A 24,323-nucleotide genomic window follows, 5' to 3' on the forward strand; every position below is an offset into this window, starting at 1 on the left:
CATACTTCAATAAATAGTTAAAAACCTGACCTCTTTTTAAATCATTTCTGAATTTCAAAAAACAATTTTTATTGAAAAGATTAAATAGGTAATTTTGGCTGTCACAAAGCTAAGCACAATGGATAAATTAACAATTTTTCAGTAAATTTGATCAATATAGATGATTGGCTTTGATAAATTTCTCAGAGTTTTCTGAGTTCACACATTGGGGTATATATATATCTATATATCTATATATAGATATATAGATATATATATATATGAAATTTCTTTTTGTCCTGAATTACCTGGGTAATTTTCTTAGTTCTCCAGTCTACTTTCTAGATATAGCTTGAATGTTATGATGAAGCATTAATTTTTCACTTAAGTTTTAAACACCCCCAAAAGTGGTTTTAAGTTTGACATTCTCTCTTGAATCTTTTAGTGTTTCCCAAAAAACACAATACTATAATTTGGGCAGTACTTTTCATTATATAATTGCTACATAATAGGAACTTAATGGTGTCACAGGACTTATGTTTCGAATGGGATCATTGTAAAACATAATTACACCACTTGCAGTTAAACCAAGAATGCAAATGAATTAAGTCAACTACCCTAATGTTCTGTTCTTCCCTCTCTCCCTTTCTTCCTCCCTCCCTTCCTTCCTTTTGTCCTTCCTTCTTCCGTTTCCCCCTCTCTCTTTACCGCCATTCTTTTCTGTCTTTTTCTTTTCTTTCCACTCTCTTTCTTCAACTGCTTTTTATTTTTCTTTCCTAAAAAAAAAAAAACCAAAACAAAACTAGGGGCAACAAAAGGAGTCCCACAAATGGAACTTGTGGAAATAAAACGCTGAAATGAAAAGCTAAAAAAATTGTTTTAGATCAAAAGATAAATCAATTTCATAAAACTGCTATTCTGAAATTGCAACAATCTTGTACAGTCAGGACTGATAAAATGGAGTAATCAGACATTTCATATGTCTATAAATGTAAAATCATCTACTTGAACATTATATGCATACATTCACACAAAAAAGCAAATACTGTAGCCTTATTTGAACAATATTGAACTCATAAATACTCATGGTTTCACTCTGTTCAGGGGTCTAAGGACTAGGAATGCTGCTGTAATACAGAAAAACATAGTGAATACCTCCTCTATTTAAAATGTCACTCAAGGAATTCTCTTCTAACATAAAGGCAAATACATATAGCTACTGGGCTATGACTGTACTTCTGTCACATTCTATGGGAAAAACACCAGACTCCACAAATTCGGAATCATGACAACACTTTGAACTAATTATTTGGTTCATCCATAGTTTATACCTTGATTTACCTCACATTTACCCTACAAACCTTACGAAGAGGAGGTATCTTTAACTCTAGGAAAGCGGTCACTGTATAATATGCATTCTTGATCTGTTTCTTTCTCCCAAACAATGGTACTGATGGTTAACACTTTTGTGGTAGCACCACTATTTCTAGTAAGTAGATTATTATGGAGTGTGCCACTTTAAAGCTGCAATACAAAAACAATACATATATATATATATATATATATATATATATATATAGTTTACTCACCAATTCCACAAAGAATATTTTAAATAAGCAAATCAATAATAATCAAAATTAAAATGTCATATGTGTTAAAAAAGTTTTTAATACATCAGTCAAAATAATATAATGAATTATTATAGTGAGTAAATTTAATAGCGTTATGCCATATTATTGCCATTTTGTGGAAACACTGTATATTTATGTCTCCTCATTTAGGATTTGCTTTTTTGTAATTAAAATAGATTTATGGTGTACTTCAGAGTTAAGCTTTACTTGAAAAAAATTGATGATTTTCAAGCCATTTCTTTCGGGGCAAAATATTAGATATCTTAAGGATATACACCCGCCATGAAATATCTTGTATCTAACTTTATTAGTAGCTTTTTTGTGATTAGTATGACTTGCAGAAGGGAACTATTTGTGGAAAACTGTCTCTGCAGTGAAACTGGTAATTTCGTCAAACTTGGAAAATGGCTTTCAAGACTAAGGTCTTTCTTTAGTAAAGAGTAAAACCATCAAAATACTCTTCTAACATAATACTTTAGAGTAACACTATTTTCATTTAAAAATGTAGTTTTCATTCTTTATGATAGAAACAAATATCCATGATAATTTAATAATTAATATAATCTTAAGATATTCTAATCACTGGTGTCTTGTCTTCATTAGATCACATCTTACAAATATCATGTAAGAAGAAAAAAAGCATGGTAATTTTGGTGGTATGGTTTGTTTTTTGGCCTTGCTTGTTTGAACTGACATGGCTCCAGAGAAAGATTTTATTACAGAATTAGTTATTTCAGGGATTGATCTGCTGCATGCCAGCACAGAATATGTGATACAATGTATCTTGGAAAATTTTCTTTTATACAACATTCATTCCCAACTATCAAGTGAGTGATGTTTTCAGGTGGAAGATATGTGAAATGCTCCTGTCTGCAGGAGCACTGTATCTATCATATCCACTTACCTGCCTCAGAGCCAAACGAATCTGGTGTGCTCACCAACTCATGTAATCTTAGGTGATCAGACTTTGTGTTCTTTCAGACAAGCCATCTTAAAAATTTTGGCTTGGAATAGTGAAAGGAAAGGATGTTGTATTGTTAGGCAATTTTTCGGATGGACTGTGCTGTCATTTAGAAGGGAATTATTTCCCAAAGAGGATCCAACATTCAACTACAACTACAAGAATACATATTGTAATAAATTTACCTGCACTATATTAATTGCATTATTTTCATTACACAACTGAGTTTATATGGGGCAAAATCCTCATACCACACAGGTAAGGAGGGATGAGATTTTTAGAGTCTAACAGCTCCTTCGTTCTTGAGAGATAGGATATAGTCCGACTTTATCTTGTGGTTTATTTTGCTTTCAAATTGTAGGATTTGGCAAAACATTTTATTAGTCGGAGATGAAGAGAAAAATTATTATTTTATATGAAGGCACACCCATGCTGAACTTACAGGGAAGAGAAGCAGAGCTGCACAGCCAGTTATATTACAAGGCTCATTCCTGAAACCTGAATATCATGCGAGCAGAAAAATCTAGATATGTGTTAGTTATATTTTGAAGAAATGATCTGAAGGCAATATTATTTGCTTTTTTATCAAAAAAGAAAAAATGCATCTTTGTAAATGTGGATTGACTCCTATTGAAACAGGGAAATGAATGCTTGTATTGCAGCCTTAAAGAATCACATATTCACTGCAATATTCGTTTTTGTAAACTACAGCCTGCAACCTAGCAGACCATGACTGAATGCTTTTGAAAAGTTGTAGATTACAAACATGAAATCACAATTAATATCCTCTAAAAGTAATTTCAGAGCTTTCACATCTTAAAAAAAGGACAATGTGTACTGCTTCACAAGGTAATGTAGCTAATCAAAAAAAGAGTAGAATTAAAGTATTTACATAATGAGCAATTCTACAGAAGGCGATCATCCCCATGTAAGCACTGCTGATTATATCCCACGCTGCTTTTAACAAACTGTACCAGATTGGATCCAGCCATCAGCACTTTCAGAGAATCCTTAAAAGCCTTTTATGGGTCTTTAAATTTATTGTAGAATGGCATTCTTCAGGTAGAATATGCTGGTGAAAGAGGAGAGTGTCAACACAAGGTACCAGCAGGAGAAAAGAACGTCAGCGCTCCCGGTAATTCCATACTGGGCTGTACTTGGAGCTGGAAAGAAATGGAAAAGATTAAATCAAAATCTAATTTGTGTCTTTCAGGATCTTAACAATAATCAAAAGGCAGCTGGCTGTACTGGGGAGAGCACTGGCACTGGAGTCAGACAGACTTAACTTCACATCTGGTTCTGCTATAGGACAATGTGTGACCTATTCAAGTAACGGCTCCGAGCTTCAGTTTTCTCAAGGGCAAGAGGGGAATAAGATAAGCCACCTGGCCGGGCTGCAGTGAGAGTTGGAGATGAAGCACATACAGCCCACCGCACTGGGCTGGACACAGGCTAAGTGGTCACTAAACAGTAGCTAACATTATTATTTCTTTTATACACATTGTAAGTATTTGGATTAGTGGATAATATGTAGTTCATGCATATATTTTTTAACATTTATTTTTGTTGGGATATATAATTGACCTATAACACTGTGTAACTTTAAGGAGTACAACAGTGTTGATTTGCTACATTTGTGAATTGCAATACGATCACGATTACGACCACAGCATCGGCTAACAACTCTATCACATCACATAATTATCATTTCTCTTCTGTGATGGAAACAATTAGAATCTAGTTTTGTAGCAACTTTGGAGGTTATAATACAGACAGTATTGTTGTCTATAATCATTGTGCTGTGCGTTAGTTCTCCAGCAGCCATTTACCTACTAGTTCTAAATTTGTACACTTAAACAACATCTCCCCAATTGCCCTCCCCAGACTCTGGTAACCACCATTTAGCTCTGTTTTTACAAGTTCAGCTTTTTTAGATGTCACATACGAGGGATAGCATACATATACACATACACATTATTTGTGCATCTTTTTTATTGGCCAAATACTGCACTGAATGCTAGAAAAACAAGAGATTCTCTCTTTCAAAATCTTTTTTGGGGGGGAGGTGGGGTTTAGGTGAAGAAAGATATTGAAGCAATTATAATATAATCCAAGGAGTATTAGATGTATAAACTGGAGTGACACAGAAAATTCTGTATCTAAATCTGCCTGGGCAAGGGAGGGATGATTTCACAGAGAGTTTGACTAAAGGGGACAGCCATTTGGACAGAGGAAACAATTTATTCAAAGGTATGAAGAAAGGAGAGAGCATGGCCTATATTCTAGCAGATGAGTCTTGCCGGACCATGAAATTTGAGGCTTGGAGTTGAGGGAACTGAAACGAGAACTCTAGGCAGATAAAACATGACCCCAACTATAAGGAAAAAGAATTTAGTTTTTTATACTGAAGGAGATTTTAAAGAATTTGGAGCTGTTGAATCATATGATTACTTTTAATTGGAAAGATCACAGTTTCATACATAGAGAAGATTATGTAGTACTTGGCCAAGCGTCAAGTTAAATTTTCACTAAGAGATTTCACCTAGAGATTCACCAAAGCTTGGAATATTTTGGGAATCTACTGAATGGATTCCACTTCATTTCACAAGAGGACAATTGCCTCTTGGAACGTGAATTACACCATGTTTCAGAAATTGAATGTTACAGGCATGCTCTGCTTTGGTTGAGACCGATTCTCATTTACCATCATAAAAATAACAGTAATAATAAAACCCCCCACCAACATACATTTAACTATCCTCTCTTAATAAAACCTGGATTTCAAGCAATGTTTCGTAATAGAAAATGAATTGTGTAATTAAAAAAAAAATACTACTTCACCCCCAAATCCATAACTCAATTTCAGGAGCAGTTTTAGTCACACGGAGTTTAAATTACCAGAAGATAGTTGTTAATGGAACTTTCACCAATGACTATATTTCCATATTACAAGAAGAATAAATTGCATTGTTTATATCTCTAAGAAATTACAGGGGATGAAAAATGCATTCATCTATGCAGGAGAAAGTTTCCTTGACGGTACACTTGTTGGGTCCAGGTGAATGTAGTTCAACGACTGAGACTACTACCCTTTAGTAACACAGAGCAAAATGCACTATTTAATGCTTCTATTCACATCACAAATGAGTTTTTAAAAAATGAGAAGATGATGAAGAAAAGAAGCCTATTGTTGAGCCCATAGCTTTTGAAGTCTTGTTATATAAGAAGTCTATTTTAAAACCATGAAGCTCTTTAAATTATTTTCTCTTGTTCAAGAGCTAGAAAGGTGTTTTGTTTTTTAAAACATAAATAAATATTTAATTGGTCTATTACCTTCTCAATGACAGCTACTGAAGAGTTATTTTGCTGTTGTTTTTTAAGAATCTTGAATGCAATAAAACCAGAATAATAGTAAAGGACTAATAATAAGCAAAGCATATAAAATGATTTCATAAATAAGAAATAGATCTTAAAAGCAAGGCATACAAAGCAAAGATAAAAGTTTTATTATCATGACAAATTAAATAGTACAGTAAGTGGGTAAAGTATAAAGAACCATGAAAACTCCTTATCCATCCTTTAACGGGCATTTTTGAGGCAATCTCTCCTGAATCCCCTCCCCTCTTCCAGCAAACTGAGGAGATAACCCTATTGTGTCATTAGACCACCCATGTATATTTCTTTTCATAGAACTATTATACTACATTGCAAATATTCATATATGTAATATTTATCCCACTAGACTGTGAGCCGTCCTAGGTCCTGTTTTATTTATCTTTGTGTTTCCATGCACTGAGAGTGGCAAAGTAGATGCTCGAGAAATGTCTCTTGAATGAATGATTCAATTAAACAAATGAAATGATCAGAGTTAAAAGGAGTATTTCTCTTTTACAAAATGAAATCTCCTCTGAAGCAAGTCACCTGCATATAGGCCAGAGAATACGTCATCTTTCATTCATTTAGAAATATTAATTGAATTAGGTGCCAGCCACTGGGAATATACTACCTAATAAGATAGAGATGGTCCTTTTGTTTCTTAACTCCATACACTACACCTCTTCCCACAGCGTACCTTTATCTTCTACTCAGCCTCCTATTGTCTTAGACATGAGAAAGATACGTCAGTAATATTTTTAAAATTAAATAATGCTTTTTAACTAAGAGTATATCTTTTTTCCATTGTACTCCTTAGTTGTTTGTAGATGCAATACTCCATTAGTCCCAAAATAAAATAGGAGCCTGTTGCTGCATCATTAGACTGCAATTATTATAGGAAATGGACTGTAGAATAGCTATTGATAATTAGGAAGCCAAAAAGCAAAGAGTAAAGTCAGTCAAGGGAATTTTTGGTCAGATAACTAATGCTAAGTCATGTATCATGATTTATTCTCCTTAAGTATATATTGAGCATCTTTCATGTGCTGGAGATGGAACATGGGCTCAGGTGAATAAAACTCAATCTTCTCTCTTAGGAAAGTTTTGTTATAGTTGGAGGTATAAATAAAAAGGCATGTATGGAACATTAGGATATATATAATTGTAAGGATAATGAACAAACATGGGAGGGCTTCCTAAGGAGTCATGACAGGTAAGTAGTCCAGACAGCAGATACAAATACAAGTATTTTTTAAGAAATGCAATGATATACACATGTTAGTACATATATATCTCACTTTTTAAAATGGGGGTATAGTAGTCCTTTTACTTGGGGTATCCTATTATTATATAACCTTAGTCTGATATTTATTATGGATTTGTAGTGTGTGTGACTCGTTAACCGGGTGATTCGGAGCACCAGGCTAAAGATACTAAAGTTAGGGGTCTCAGTACTATTGGGCCAGTTAGATTTGTTTGGCATGTTGCATCTCAATCAGCTATTTAAGAAATTATTGAAAAATGTTAAGAATTCAAGAAAATAATAGCTCACTATTAGATATTAGCTTGAAGACTCAGTTCAAATATCATACACTTTAAAAAGAGAAAAGTTTTTATAAATTCCCACATGCCATATCAGTTTGGCATATTTGATATTGTATTTACATATCTATCACATCATGTTTACATACCTGTCTTTCCCCACTCGGCCAAGAGTATCTTCAAACCAAGATTTTTTATATATGTCTTTAACACTGTTATAGAATACAGAGTCTGGTATTTGGTAAGTGTTCAATAAATATTTGTTGAGTGATGATAAGTTTCATATCCATTTCCCAATCTGACAATAAGCACATAAAGTGACACAATAACTTGACTTCTTTTTTCAGAAGAATATTGTCTTTCATCACTCATGTATTACTGTCTTTCTTCTCTCCATGCTTTTGGACTTACGACCTTCTAAGACCTGTATAGAGTCAGTGTACCTCCCTTCAGCACTTGAGCAAGAAGATAGATCATAAGGCCAATTATAAGGGGGAAGAGCAGGCATCAAACTTCGTAGCACCATCCTCTTGCAGCAAACGAAAGGGAGTTTAGATGAACCTATACCCGTCAGATATAGTCTTGGATTTCTTAAGAGACAGGCAGTGGTGCCTCTGGCATGGTCAGATCTGTTGTATATTCTCTGCCATGTTTTTCGCTGCCTCTGAATATCATACTGCTACTCATCCTAAAGAAAATTAGGAGGGCGAGGGCATATGATCAGTGGTTTAGTGGAGCTATGGTTAGAATTTTGATTTGATTCAAAATCTCCATAGGAGAGTTCTGAGCAGAGGAGTCTAGCTGACATTTTTAAATGATCACCTGGCTATTCTATAGAAAATAGATCATACTGGTGGAGGCAAGAGTAGAAGCCTGTGTTAATCACAGACCATCAAGTGTCTCCATTACCTACTGAGGGAAGCCAAAGCACTATAGCTCAGCATTCAGGGACCTCTATTATCTGGTTCTAGACAACTAATCCAGATTCATACATACTTCTTACCTCTACTCACATGGGCCATTTTCTGAACACATAGGGTATTTTCATTACTCCTTGTCATTTGCACATGCCATATTCATAAGCCAAATGGCCTTCCTTCTTGTTCTTCTCTACCTACCAAGGTCCTACTCATCCTTAGATATCTAAAATACCATTTACTCCACGAGGCCCCCCTAATCTCTTTAAGAATTTTTAGTCCTCCATTTATATCTGACTTCAGAAATAGTTTCTTTTTAACTTATAATAAGTTATGTATTTCTCTTTCATTGGGCTATAGGCATGTTGAAGTTATGGAACATTCATCTTTATAATGTGTGCATCCATATCTTATACCAAATGTGTTAAACAGACTTTAGTTGAATTAAATGTGGGAAGATATTCCTAAATAGTCATTTGTCTAATTCAAAACAACCTCAATAAAATCCCCGATTTCAACAGTTGTTCCTATGATTCCTTGCTCTAAAGGCAAAGTATGTGAGAGGAAAACTGTTCTGTGTTTCTTTCCTACTCTCTGTTTAATTGTCTTTGGTCTTAAGGAGAAGAATGTAGAAAGGATAAGAGGTTTGAATTGAGAAGAAAAGGACAAAGAAAAAAGAAGAAAAAGGAGGAAGAAAACAAAAGGGTGAAGAATTTGAAAGAGTTGAGAAAGAGAGAGAATACATGGCCTTTGAGTATTGTGTTAGATGTTTTCATGTTCACCATTTTATTCTTTGGTGTCACTTGAGGTAAGAATTTAAGACAATAGAAAAAGTAGATTGTTATCCTACCCACTTTCTTAGTAAAGCTTAAGGCATTCTAGTTTTTAAATATGCATCATCCAGGGACTGTGGATCCAGATGACGATGATGTTGGCTTGAAGTCTAGTTCCACGTCTTTCTAGCTGGACTAACCTGGACACATTTCTTAACTGTGCTTAGTTCAGTATCTTCATCTGCAAATGAGGATTGGTGTATCTCAGAAGTTATCATAAAGGTAAAATGTGTCGCTACCTTTGAAGTACCCAGTACAGCATCTGCCACAGGATGTACACTCCCTTGAGTATTATCTAAACACTTCTCATTCCCTCACTTATTTGGCCAATTCAGTGTGTGCTGTGTGCTAGGCATTCTCTGAGTCATTCTCTGAGCAAAAGAGGAATTGCTCCTGCCCCCGTAAAGCTTACTTCTTAGCTTGAGATGTTTCCCATGGAACAAGAATATTTGACCCCACTCTTAATCTATACTTGATTAAATAGTGTTTCTCTGGTCTTACAAACTTGTCTATCTTGCAAACATATTTAGTCTCTTCATTATCTTGGCTTCTTTTGAAGGACTTTTATTAATGCTATTTGCTGCTCGGTAATTGTCCAGTCTCCTCTGGTTTGAAGAATCCTTGAGGCCAGGGAGTATGACCCCATTCTCCCCACATACCCCCATGATACATGGACTTTAGAGTGTGGTTTCATGGCTCATCTAGTGTTGAGTTTGGTTTTGCTGGTGCTCTCAGGCCAGGAGCAGAAGTGCCTGGGCTAGGTGTGGAGTCCAGGCCTTTGGGAACTCTCCCAGTTGTCAACAGGAAGATCCAATCTGGGTTTTAACACACATCTTACATCTTGTCTAATTATGATTATCACTCCCAATTACTTACAGCTGCTGCATATTATTTTCAGTCTTGGCAGTTTTCCCTTGTATTGCTCCAGTTTTTATTTTTAGGCAAAAGCAAATGTAACTGTGAAATATTTAGTTTTGGTATAATACCAATTACTTGCCTAGGCAATTTCCTTAAATTACTCAAGTTTAACTAAACTAGCTTTGAGTCATATTTTTAAGATTCTTGCTGAAATCTTAGGTAGAGTTACTTTAGTTACATTAACTCTGCTTCCATAAGAAAAAGCTGGCCTCAACTTATGTTTTATTGAGAAAACCTGTACCTGGGAAGTGAATGATTTACACCTAAATTAGATTTCTTATAAAAGAGAGTGATTAATGTGGATTCAAAATAGATTGCACATTAGTTTACTGAGAAATTATGCAGCATTGATTCTATCTAAAAAGACAGTGCAACTCTGTTTCATTACATACTGTGGGAGGTGTTAGCTCAAAAGATATTTTAATCTTCTCGTTAGTGATACCCACCTCTTAACACCATCAGCAGGTGGAGGGGATATCCAGATTCAGATAACACCCAGATTTTTTTGCATCATTTAATTCTGCCTCAACTCTGGAGGGAGATTAGGGGAGGAAAAGGGTACTAGAATGGGTTATGTTTTACCACTAAATGTACAACTTTGGGTTGTGGTGTCTGGAAGAAGCAGACAAGTCTCAGCACAGGTGACATCACCTCCTTATTGCTTTTTGTGCTATTTCTTGTGCAATCAAGGAGCCCAGGTTGGTCCTAAGGTGGGATGCGCTGTGTTAAAGACACAGCACAGACAAACCCTGTCTTCTCATGTACCATCTCACACCGGTGGCACAGTAATTTCCAGAGGTAGGCTTTTTTGTGTGGCTATCAATGCTCCTGTATTGTAGACCCTTTAAGATCTTCCCTGAGGCTCTAGGTTTGGGAATGCCTGAGTAGCATAGTGATGATGTGGTAGGGCTAATGATGTTTAACAAAAGAATCTAGATTTTTAGACTCCTTTTTACTCACTACACCTTTATTGTACTATAGACTGTCTTCCTAGACTACAGAGAGGTAAACATAACATGGCGCACTTTTCATGCCATTCTTGGTCTGGCAGAGTAAGGCTTCATTTATGAGCCTCTAGCAAAGCCAGCTTCACTTGTTATTTAGGGAGAGAAAGTAGGAGTCGTAAATGGCTTTGAATTCTTGTCTATCAGCTTTCTTTTTTATCTTATTTAGAAAAAAAAAACAGTCTAACAAGTGTGCATTGGCACACTTTTCTTTTTTTCAAAATCAAGGCCCAAGGTTATAGAAAATCTATATGTAGATACTTATTCTCACATTTTAGATCTTTATTTTTTCATTTGATCAAACACTGAAGGCCTATCTTCAGGAAGTTCCAACATCTTCTACAGACAAGAGCCTTCACAAACATGAAAATGTCAAACAGCTGTTTTCACAGAAAGTATCTTTATTTTATATTATGAACAATGAGGAGAATGGCTAGAGAAATCACACGATTCCTTTCTCTTTCTGACTCATGGCATTTCCTACCAGCTTATTCCTAGCAACTCCTAAGCTATCTCTCTGGCAGACCACCATCCTTGAATCCTTTTCTGCTTGCTGAATGGCCATTGTGCCAAAGTTCAGAGTCTACAATCCTATTTACTCAGCATCAACTACATTAGGAATTTTAAACATATGTTTGTTCCTGTTATTACCCATATTCAGAAATCTGCCTATTTGTAGATAAATACTTTTATCTGCAAATAGCCAGATGAAACTCTCCAAGACTATTACCTCTAATTTGAGCTAAAGAGAATAAGTAAGCAATCACCCAAATAGAAACAAACTCTGCACCCTTTTTTCTGTCCTTCATAGTCATTGAAAAAAGTTTTAGAGCCTGAATTGTTCATCAATATCTTCTAAATGTGTGGATCTTTTGCTTGTTTGTTTACTCCATTTTTAGCAGATCAGAAGTGATTTACATGAATCTATAATAGCTCTGTTTTGAAGTGTGTTGCATAGAGAGGTAATTTTGTATAGCCCTAAATGCTTCTTTGAACCTGGGCAAAGCCTAGTTATTTATTCTTGGTTGGTTTGAAAACAGGTTTCTATATAAGTATCATTACATATTTTGGAGTGCATGTGTGTGTATGTGTGTGGGAGTATGTATATGTGTTTCCAAAGCTGGCTTTGTTGTGTGAAATTTATATACAAACAGACAATACAAATCGCCTTGGCTACATAGATTTTCGTTTGGGCCTTTAAGGCATCATTTAGCTGAAGAAAAGAGGGTTTTACAGAAATAAAAATAGAAACCCAGCTGTGTTCTTAAGGTCACTAATAGTCACTGCCATCAGCTGTATCATCAATGTGACATTGCTAGTGTGGTAAAAAGTGGGAGAAATTGCAAACCAGTAAACATTTTTTGCAAGTTGAATGAGTTTTTAAGATTTTATATGTGTGGCTATGTGGGTGTAAAATTATTTAACTTTTTATGTAAGCGGTTAAATTTGGAGCTTTAATGATTGGATTCTCTTATTTTTTCAATTTTATTTTTTTACCTCTTTTGTGTTGGGAACATAATCTTAAAGCAGCCTCTTTTGTTATTCTACAACATGGCTCTTTCAGCATTAAGGATCAAGAATTTCATAAGGTTTGATTATCTTTTTCATTCTTTGGAATATTACATTTACCTTCCATTTTTTTTCCTCAGCTTTTCAAATGCAATAAAGGTCAGTGATTATCTGGCCCCGTAGTTCTGATTTACTTAAATTGTTCCACTTGTTATGCTCCAGATTGATTTTCAGTTATTCTCAATGATTCTCTAATCATTACCATTATATTTCGGCTATTTAAGAAAGCTTATTAAATCCAAACGACTTTGTATAGAGTTCAAGACCCTTTCCTGAAACTTTCCTGAAGCTACCTTTCCAGTCCTACTCTGGCTGCTGTCTGCCATGGGCTGCACTGGTCACACTAGGCGGGAAGGGCTCTTTGCTGCTTTGTACATTTGCTCATGCTCTTCCTTCCTGGGATGGCTTTCTGCATCTCTACCTGTTAGAACAGTGCCCATCTGTCAGTGCCCAGCTCAAATGCAACTCAATCAACTTTTAGAAGAAATTCAAGCTGGTTTTGAAATCTAAAATGAGGGGTGCGTGGATGGCTCAGTCAGTTAAGTGTCTGCCTTCAGCTCAGGTCATGATCCCAGGGTCCTGGGCTCGAGTCCCACATTGGGCTCCTTGCTCCTTGCTCCTGCATGTCTCTCTGCCTCTGCCTGCCACTCTGCCTGCTTGTGCTCTTTCTCTCTCTGACAAATAAATAAATAAATAAAATCTTTTTTTTTTTTAATAAATAAAATCTTAAAAAAAAAAAAAAGAAAGAAAATTCACTCATTACACAAGTAATGCTTGAGTACCTACAGATACTTACTGAGCACTTAACTATATTTGCTATACCATTCTGTGTGGTAGACTACAGTCTCAGTATATAACTCCTCTAAGCAGATCACAGTGCTCTGAACAAACTGCACTCTAACTCCCCTGCTTGCAGTCCATATTTCTTCTACTTGGAATCCCCTTCCAAATTTCTAGGCTTGGTCTCACATGATTTTACTTCTCCTTAAGGACTTAGTTCAAAGGTTACTTCTGTGATAACATACTTGGTCCTTTGAACCATTACTTGCTCTCTCCATTGAGGCTCAACTGCTATTCAAAGTCCTAGCTCACTGCCTTGTTCTCTCACTTAACTCCTTGCCTAAACTGTGAGTTCCTAAAGAACAGGGACCTTGATTTTTTCATCTTTCTTTACTTCTCTTTTCCCCTTCCCCAGTGGCTAGCACAATGACCACACATAATAAGGGCCTAATGAATAACTGCTCTTTTTCTCTCCACAAGAGATACATTTGCAAAATGTATTTGTTTCACACACCTTTTGTATCTTGCCTTCCATCCTCTTGCTGCCTTTTTACTTTGGCTGCTGCTATGACAACCAGCTGCATGCAGGGCAAACAATTCTGAGATATATTCCACATGGCCCCTCACAGAGTTCCCAGTGGGATGGAGCTTAGTGACCCATAGCAGGGACCAGCTCAGTAACACATTCTTGGACAGGCTTTCCCTCTTTCTCTGTTTAACTTGTTCCAGTCTCCTACCAGTGTTCCTTGAAATTCCTTTCTAAAATAATCACCTGTAAGTGAGCAGCTCATTTTGGGAGGATTCACACAAAGATAACACTCTTGTATGAAGAAGAAAACAACAGGTTATAAATACCATGTCTAGGGGGGGTACTTTCATATGCCCCACCCCAGTGTATAGTGCACTGAGCATAGTAGGTGTACAATAAATTAGTTTTGGATAATTAAATCGATTGAAAGTAATTATCCTATCTCTTTGCCTCCACTCTTCCTGGGTCTTGATAATTCCATTGCATCACTTTTATGAGGTCTGCATTAATTATATTTTTAGCAGGCACATACCCTTAATAATGTAAAGGGGGTCTTAAAATCTTAATTAAATCTGATTTTTTCCTCATAGATTTTATCCTAGGAATATTACCCACTGTTTTACACTATTATCATTTTGGTTTCTGCTACACCAGCAACATTGCCTAATGAAAGTTCTGTCTTCTTTTGTATTTCTTAAATATTTAAAAGCACTCATGGTTCTTATATTTTTATTATGATTTTGACTATAAAATACTGCTCTCCCTACAACCTTGAAATGCTCTTTTTTCAAAGCTCCAGCCTGCCTTACATTTTCTGCCTAAGGTGATTCAACTTTTAAGATGGGAAAATGGGAAATACAGCTCCTATGAAAGGAACTTGGGGACATGCACACAAAAGTCAGATGTTAGGATATTTTAGTCCAAAGGATGGTCCCACAAAGGATGAAAAGAAAAAAAAAAAAAGACCAGTACATTTGCATAGCGATCCTAGCACTGGACACATTACACAATCTGGATTCATATTTATTTTTAAGGATGTTTAGTAACTTTCTTCTCCAAAATAGAATATATGGCTCATAATTTTTCTGGACATTTTAAAAAGAGCAGTGTATTTTAAAAGTATTTTAAAAAGAGTAGTGGGAATGTTTTAAAGTGTTACTTCAGAATCCCTTACCTCTGCCTCATTTTATGGATATTATAAATTTAGCCGCTTATATTATTTCTCAAAAGAGTTTTTGACCATAATAGAAATAAGGCTTCCTAGGACTACATTAGTAAGTTTTTCAGTCTATCAGCTGATAATTTTTTAAAAGATTCATTGTTATTTATTTGAGAGAGAGCTAGTGCGTGTGCACGAGCTAGGGGAGGGGCAGAGGGAAAGGATCAAGCAGATTCTTTGCTGAGTGCAGTCAGCCCTGGGGCTGGATCCTGTGACTCAGAGATCATGACCCGAACTGAAACCAAGAGCCCAATGCTAAACTAAAGACTGAGCCCACCAGGAGCCCCAATCAGCTGATAATTTTATATTCACAGTTTGATCACATATCACGAGGAGAAGGGTTATTTCATTAGACAAAACTTTAGTTCTAGAGATGCCTCTACTTTGGCATTATTTTCTACTATCCTTAACCAAAATATTTACATTTAACCCTCAAGCTGGAAAATTAATCCTAGGTGAGTCAGAAAATGAGTTACTAAAGAATAACTGGCTTTTATAACAGTAATCACATTCTTTATGCAACGAATGCTTCCTGGGCACTACTATGGGTTAGGCATTGTGGTTAGTGCTGAATATATGAAGATGAACAAAATCTAATCATTGGCTTTCAGGAACTTAATGTCAAGTAGAAACAAAACTATCTAGAAGAAAAGGATTAATTTTCACTAAGTCATATATTATTAGAATTCCAGGGTTAAAAGAAACTTTGAGAGGTTCTATTCTCTGTTGTCAATGTATAATCAAATCAGAAATCTAGTTAGAGAATGGCATTTCAGGTTTCTGCCCTTTTAAAGCCAGAAGGGACTGAAATCTAGGTAGGGAATACCTACGACAGGATTAACTCAGTTCTCTGGACTTTGACTTTGGTATCCTATCCAGCACACTGCACTGCCCACATTCATTTATTTAGTGTCTTGTTTCAGATTTCTATACCTTTCACTGCTTATTGATATTGAATATAACAAATAGAATCTTAAAATGTTCCTAAATATAGTATCAAAATAATTTCATAGTCTAGTAAATGATCCAACAGTTACGCACTACTTTAGTCATTTCAACCAATAAAATACAAAATGAGTTTTTTCTATATACATGCTAGAAGTGATCATTATCTTTTTAAATATCAAATATTTGAAGTAATTTCCAAGATCTATAGTCAATGTATGTTTTATGTACATCTCCTAATGTAGTCACATGGACTTTTTTAAATGCATCAAGCATATAAAGCCCATAATATTTCTTGATTAAATATTAGTGGTATTTAGAAGGGCACTTGGGTGGCTCAGTTGGTTAAGTGGCTGCCTTTGGCTCAGGTCATTATCTAGGATCCTGGGTTTGGGCCCTGCTTGGGGCTCCCTGCTCAGCAGGGAGTTTGCTTCTCCCTCTGTCCTTCCCCCTGCTCATTCTCACTCTTTCTCAAATAAATAAATAATAAATAATAAAATCTTTAATAAAAAAGATTAGTGATATTTGGATAATTTTCACATTAGAATCTATTATAAGTGGTTAATTTTAGTTTTTATCAAGGAGAATGAGAATGTTGCCTAGAATCAAAACAATAGGTACCTATAAAATTCTGCATATACGTCTAAACTGTCCTGATTTTTCAGGTTCTCAAAGGTACACATGAAATCTGAAAATTAACAAATTTAGCCCCTTTGCATAAAATGTAGTTTGTTTTTAATATTTATGCTTGAAGTCAAGACATGAAAACTTAAAAAGTGAAAAAAGAATTCAGGAAACCATGGATTCTTAGAGAGCAAAGCCTAGTTTAAAAACAAATGTGTCCAAAACCCCACAGAAGTACAAATATGTCAATTTATTACAGTAACATTTTTCTACTTTCCTATTATACCCATACCTAAGAGGAATTGCTAGTGAAATCAGAGACCCACATTTAAATGTCTGTGTTCTAATATGCATTTTTCATTTCAGACTAAACTTAATTATAGTCACAATTAAAAAGGAAATTTATCATCATTTTAATTGTCGAATGTGAATTTCTGAAATTCTCTGTAAATTTATGTGCAAGATTTAAGGAAAGCAACCATGAAGTCACTTCCTTTCTTGTGTATTCTTAGAAACATGTTTTATAAAAAAGTTTGGGCTATATAACTGCACTTGGATGTACTTCTTTTAATCTTAAAATTAGAAAAGACAGATGATTATTTTCTCCCTTCACTGGAAAGAGAAAAAGATATTAAATGTTAATATCTCATTGTTACGCTTTTTTTCCTGAAGATAAAGGGATATAAAAAGGAAGCAATAAGTGCTATGCATGTTCTTACTAATCTTACGAGAATCTCCTCCTATATTAAACTAGTTCTTGTCTATCCTATTTAAACTGTTCTTCTGATATTCTTCACATATGAACAAGATGATCCTTTGATGAGTTTAAGCATTATGGCAGCTACCAGCTTATAAAGAGTAATAGAGCAGCTTTATCCTCGTGTCTGAATTAGGAACAGAAAACCCACCAATAATACAAATAGAGTTTTTCATTAAGCAGCATTCCTGTTTATTACAGAGCAACAATAATTTTTCTTGGATTTCAATTTAACAATGAAAACAAATCCCAATTCCCCCATCTTTTTGATGCAGCTGGTTGCACTATGCATAATGTCTGATATATAATGGCAGTGTCTATTGTTACAGAACTGGCTTATTTGTGTATTGAAAGCTTCATTCAAATTTGTATGGTTCAGAATGTTCAATGAAATGCACAAATTGACTAGTTCAATATTCCTCAATTTGTCATAATGGTTTTTGTGTGAGTGTTTTTCTTCTTTAAGACAGCCATAATGCCATTTTTATTTCATAAGTAACAAGGTGACGATTCCTTTGAAACCTCACAGTTCAGTGCTAAGGATAGGGTCCTCAGTCAAGTTCAAAGTCATTTATAGAACTATGAAAACCACCGCAGACTAAATCTGGGTTTAGCTGCAACAGAAAACCCACGGGAAGCCTTACTTTATTGTTTGCTGACAGTGAAGTGAAATACGATGTGGACATAATATGAAAAGGATGTTGTAAGTGAAAGGGAGTGGCTGAGAAGAAGCAAAGTGAGTGTTGGAAAAGATATTGAAACTTAAACAATGTTGGGGGAAAAGAGTGGTCTAGGGAGACCCTATGATTAAAAATAACAGCAGAAACATAAGCATACTCATCATGGAGCCTAGCAAATACATCTCTTCATACTGGATATTTGGAGTTCTTTTCTATTCCCAGGTATGTTTAGTAAATTATACGAGTCTAGTAATTCCAATATCTTTTGAGTATGTATCTTAGAATGCATACTCAATTAATTCATTTTCCATTCATTCATTCATGCATTCAATTTTACGCCATTGAGTTGCTTTTGGGTTTAAGTTATAGAAATGAAACCTCGAGTCAGTAAATATGGTTTGGTCTCCAGATCACTGAATCATGAAAAGAATAGATTGAAAAAGCTTTTTTTAAATAAGGAGAAATTAGAAAATCCTGGAAGGAAAATCAAATGTCACTAATTCTTAGCTGTCAATTAAAGGTATTTAATTGCATGTTGTTTGTTTGAAGATACCACCTTGTCATCATTTCACTGGTAGGTAAAGAACAGAGAGATGTCCTTTTCCAGCTGGTTAGACAGTGCTGGAAAAACTAGACTCTTCTACTTGACACAGATAACTTACTATTTTAATTCCTGAGAAGTTGTATTTCCAGTGTTAAATATAGAGTAGAATAACAATTGCATTATAATTACCAAACATTTGGGCAAGGAATGTACAGGACTGCCCAGAGTGGGGTTTTTTTTTAATTCTTTAATTACATCATTATGACTCCCTCCCCCAAATATATTTTTTTCAAAGTTAATTGCTTTTAGAAAATTTTTAGTACAAAGAATTAAAGACCTTCAACAAAATACTGAAGTACTGTGAGCTTCGGTTTTTTCCATCTCTAGGACAGGGTTACGGGTTATATTGAGCACTGAAGGAGATAATGTTGGTGACCATGCTTTGTGATGCATAAATTAGTTTATACAAGCGATGTGGGCCCATGGCTGATAACTGGCTCTTTAAAGAAATCAATGTGTCTTAAATTTGTTGTCAAATGGAATGCCTTCAGGTGATCCATCAACTCAATCATGGTTATTAGATAAAGTGTGAATGACCAAAAATAACTTACTTTGGTGAAATAAAATTTGAATCACCTGGAAGTTCAGTTTTATCTATCAGTAAGTGGCAAGGTGAGTTATATGACTTCTAAAAGTGTCTCTTTTACCATTTATTCATGTGTTGGTGGATTCATTTATGAGATATTTCTGTAGTGTCTACTCTGCGCAGAACCTCCAGGGACTTACAGGTACTCCCCCATCTCCCAGTTGATCAGACACTAATCTAGGCTTTGCTGTGAATGAATTTTCGAGATGTAATTAAAGTCAGTTGACCTGAAAACATACATTTGATCTGGGTGGCCTGACCTGCTCTCATGAGTCCTTCTGAAAGTAGACAGTTTTCTTCCCTAGTGGCGAAAGAGTAAATCTGGGATTAAGACCCTGAGTGGGAACAGCCAGCCTGAGGACGGAAGGGCCCATGTGTTGAGGAAGGCAAGTGACCATTAGAAGCAGTGAGCAGCCTCTGTCTGACAGCCAGCAAGAAAATGAGGACCTCAACCTTACAACCACAAGGTACTGAATCCTCACAATAGTCTTGATGAACCTGAAACTGGGCTCTTCTATAGAGCTTATAGACACCTTGATGTCAGCCTTGTGAGATCATCCATGGAGAATCCCTTTGAGCCACAGAGCACTTCAGATCTCTAGAAACGTGAGCTAAGAAGTGTTGCTCTAAACCACTACATTTGTGGCTATTCTTTCCTAGCCATAGAAAATGAATACAATCAGTGATTTTCTTTCACGCTGGGACACATCACGTAAACTGTTGAGAGCAAATGTAGGCTTAAAGAGGTCCAAATTAGAAATGGAAGACCAAAAGATACATCAAGGTGAAATGACTAAGCACCAAATGAGCAGCACATAGAAGTGCTCTTAATTCCCAGAAGGTGTTTTGTGACATTTTGAGTTCTTCCTGGAGAGGGGTGGGGGTTGGGGGCATATAGCACAGGAAGGCTTGGCAGGGCAGAATTTCTGTTATAATTTCAAATACATCTTTGTTCGAACCTATGTGTCTGTCTTTACTTCAAATTTTTGTTTAGATGCCATTCTACAATCCTAAACTATGTCTGCTCTCCCTGTTTTATACAAACCTTTCCTCACCTTTGCAAACAATAAAAACAAAGCCTCCAATCAGAGACTCCAGGGGGTCAGTAGTATTGTTCCTTTCAGCTGAAAGGAAATAATTGTGAGCTACTTATAAATCCAAGATTACTCCAATTCATGCTGAGCCCTGAATGAGATAATATGTACATGTATGTAATCTCTATCCACAGTACAGAAAAAAAGCTTGACCAGAAGCCCTGTGAGCACTTCCCCCTCCCACTGTTTAAACGTAAAATGCCTGAATCTGAACACTTATCAATGAATAACTAATCCTAGTAAGCACATAACCATGCTTATTTTCTAACTCCTTTGTGGTCAAATAATGAATACAGATGCTACAGAAAATAGGCACCGTGGCAAATGTAGACAAATAGAATTTAGAGACAGTGACAGAAAGCTTAGTCAAGCATAATGCTCACAAAACATAAAGCAAAAATCAGGATGAAAAACATCAAACATTCCCCAGAGGCTCCTGATTGCAGAAGAGGGTCTGACTTTAGAGTCCTTTGGTTTAGTGTAACCTCCTCTTTTTCTAGCAATTCACACTCCTTCAGCTGAAAGATGTTTGGACTATAACACTCATTATTTACAGTAGCTATTGAAGCAGCAAGAATATGTAAATAAATAAACAAATGAATGGATAAGTAAGTGAATAAATGTGTAGTAGATAAAGGTAAAGCCCTGGGCTCATCTTATTTCCCTGAGTCTGCAATCTAATTGTGTTTCCAGTGGGGAACAAAGCACACACATGCTTCCCTAAAAAAACATTTTTTTTATGTACAAAAGTTAAAGCCAACATACTTTTTTACCTGTGCCATTCTCCATTTAAGCTGTGATTTGCTACTTACCGTGTATGAATAGAAGAATGGATGCAATGAACAAAGCATGGATTTTTGTTGTTCCTGCCATGTAAAGTTACAGCAAATAACTTGCAGGGAGGAAAGAATAAATGTAGAAATAACCTAAATCTTTTTATGTAGATGAAGTGAAAAAGCAGTCTCCTTTAGAATTGCTGCTTTAGATTATAATAGCAATTTATGTTAAAAGTCACCATGACAAATCAGCCCATAATTTATTTTAAGAAGTCAAACTAGCAAGATCAAGTGTTCTGTAGGTGGTATTTCATCTTATCATATTAAAACAGTCTTCCCAAATGTAAAAGATAATCTCAACTGCTGTGTTCTGTAAGCAAGCAGAAAATTATGTAAATCTGATTTCCTTACTATGCGTTTGCTATCTCTTTAAAGCTTACTAAATCATATCCAGATTTGTAAACACAAAAGTACTGGATCCAAGATACATTTGCTTTTCAAACACTCAGAATGAAAAAAGGTATTTTGCAGGATGTAATTGAAAAATTCCTATCTGTTTTCAAAAGCTAACAAATCAACAGTTGTGTGAGATTAAAAAAAAAAGGAGAAAACATCACCTCTTAACTTATTATGGGCTTAATTGCTTCCTCATAATGGAGTGTGACAATGTGATTGCAATAAGAATAACACCTGCTTTGAAAATCACATATCAAAGAAATGCCAGCGACGAGCAGAAAGTCCAAAAAGCAGCCATGTTGAAGTTCTTCATCTAGTCCTTAGTTTGCATCACTTCCTACCTTCTCTCCTTTAAGTCCATTTTGGTTCATTGCCTGAATAACTGGTTATTCAGTTACTTTGTTTGATCACCTAAAAATGTCTGTACCTGTATGCCCAGCTTTGAGGCTGCAAATGCACAGGGTTTGCACAGGCAATAATTGGGTATTTATCTGGGCGGAAACTCAGAGATAATCTTCCTCACAGACACACAAGCCTCCTGAACTGCGATGTGCTCTGCCTGTGTGTACGAAGACAAAGCCCATGAGCCAGATGGCACAAGCATCTTGAGTCAATGGCCAACAGAATGGACTGTCCTCATTCTCTCTTTGTTCTGAGGAGAAAATCCTTTGATGTTGAGGTTAATTGGTTAAGTGCATTCATACTGTGGATTTGCAGTTGGTTGTATTCATGTAGCTTAATTATTTTGTAAATATATGTCTAATCTTATATATTCTTTCACCAGTAATTTCTAGCTTTGTGTTTGGAGCAAGGAAGGAAATCATTTACTTTTTCTATGAAGAGTGGCCAAGGGCAATAAATCAAAAGGTTAGAAGATATTTAAATTGGGGGTGCCTGGGTGGCTCAGTGGGTTAAGGGTTTGCCTTTGGCTCAGGTCATGGTCTCAGGATCCTGGGATCGAGCCCCACATCAGGTTCTCTGCTCAGTGGGGAGCCTGCTTCCCCCTCTCTCTCTGCCTGCTTCTCTGACTACTTGTGATCTCTCTCTCTGTCAAATAAATATAAAATCTTTAAAAAAAGAAGATATTTAAATTGCTGTTTTAGTTCAACTATTGGTTTTAGGTCATGAGCTCATGGTCCTGAAATTGAGCCTCTGTTTGGGATTCTCCATCTCTCCCTCTGCCCCATCCATTCATGCTCTCTCTCTCTCTCTCTCTGAAATAAATAAATAAATAAATAAATAAATAAATAAATATATATTAAAAAGTTAATAGAAATGTACAGTATTTCATGAACTTTTTAAAAACGAGGATAAGGAAAACAAGCTCTATTTCCAGTTCCTCACATAGTTAAATGTTGAGTAAATGAGATCTATTCAATAACTTCAGTAAGCAATAAAATATAAATCTTGGTTTTATATTAAGGAATTATATTAACTGTAAAATAAGCCAATACTCTATTTGAATTTGAACATTCTATAACTTGAAGTAATTAAACTGAGACAATGACACAAAGAGAGCAAAGGAAAGACCAAGAATGCTGCACTATCTATAGATGTGGTAGGAGCTGTACAAACAGAATGGCCACCAAAGATGGTAAGACAAATAATGAAAGATATGCTCAAAGGGAACTATGCAGCCATGCATAAGAACACACAGAGACCGACAACACATACACACACACACACACACACACACACACACACATACACACACAGAGATACTCCTCACACATACCAACAGCTTGGAGAATCACCTCGACACTTATTGGAAAGGTAAAAGGAGACTGAGAATTATAATTATGAGCGGGAAGGAGGACAACCCCAGCATACGAGTTTGTTGCATAATGATTTCAAGGGATCAGAGATAACCCTCTTGTATATTCACAGCTCTTGGTGCTGGCCCTTCTGTCAAGATGACTTTAAGCAGAGGTACATGTTTAGCCTATGGGCTGCAAGTTTTCACACTTGCTGTTAAGGCAGTCTGTGTTAGGTCCTATCTTAAAATTGCACCCACGTAGTAACAACGTTCAAACCAAAACATCACAAAAATAAAAAAATTTGTCTTTATTTAAATATGGATGTAGCTGCCATAAAGTTAAGGCACTGAGTACAAGCACTGATCATTTCAATGCTGGGGATCTCACGTCAATGTGCTACCAGTGAATGACATAGCTAGAGGAGAAGGAATAATTCCTATGTTCGGGGAACTTGGGACTTGGAACAAAAATACTAAGACCAGCTGATTACTATCTAGGCCCATTATGTTTAAGTATTAGTCTAAAAACTTCGTGTATATAAGTTTATTTATTCCACATAATAGTTTATATTATTTTCCCCATCTTATATAGGGGGGAAAACTGCTAGGTGCTAGGGTTAGAGACCTGCTTTAATCCAGTCTCTGTAGGTTAAAGACCTTTGCTTTGGCGGCTTTACTATCGTGCTCTTCAGAGATAATTAAAATTTTTAAAGGTTAAAAATTTTTAGAAGATCTGCCATTAAAAATAAGTAAAAACAAACAAACAAAAAACTACATTAGGAGTTTCT

General features: G+C 35.7%; 1 protein-coding gene across 1 annotated transcript in view; it reads right to left on the bottom strand.

The window, feature by feature from the left end:
- Nucleotides 1-1,613: 1,613 nt before the first annotated feature.
- The window catches only part of NEGR1 (neuronal growth regulator 1), an 849,270-nt gene continuing 826,560 nt past the window's right edge, over nt 1,614-24,323 (bottom strand). Inside the window, exon 7 of the mRNA XM_032870106.1 lies at nt 1,614-3,734. Within this exon, the coding sequence (XP_032725997.1) occupies nt 3,610-3,734 (125 nt within the window). The 3' untranslated portion in view covers nt 1,614-3,609. The remainder of the gene's footprint in view (nt 3,735-24,323) is intronic.

The sequence above is a fragment of the Lontra canadensis genome, unplaced genomic scaffold, assembly GCF_010015895.1.
Source record: "Lontra canadensis isolate GAN:19392208 unplaced genomic scaffold, GSC_riverotter_1.0 scaffold40, whole genome shotgun sequence".
Taxonomy (NCBI): Eukaryota; Metazoa; Chordata; class Mammalia; order Carnivora; family Mustelidae; genus Lontra; species Lontra canadensis.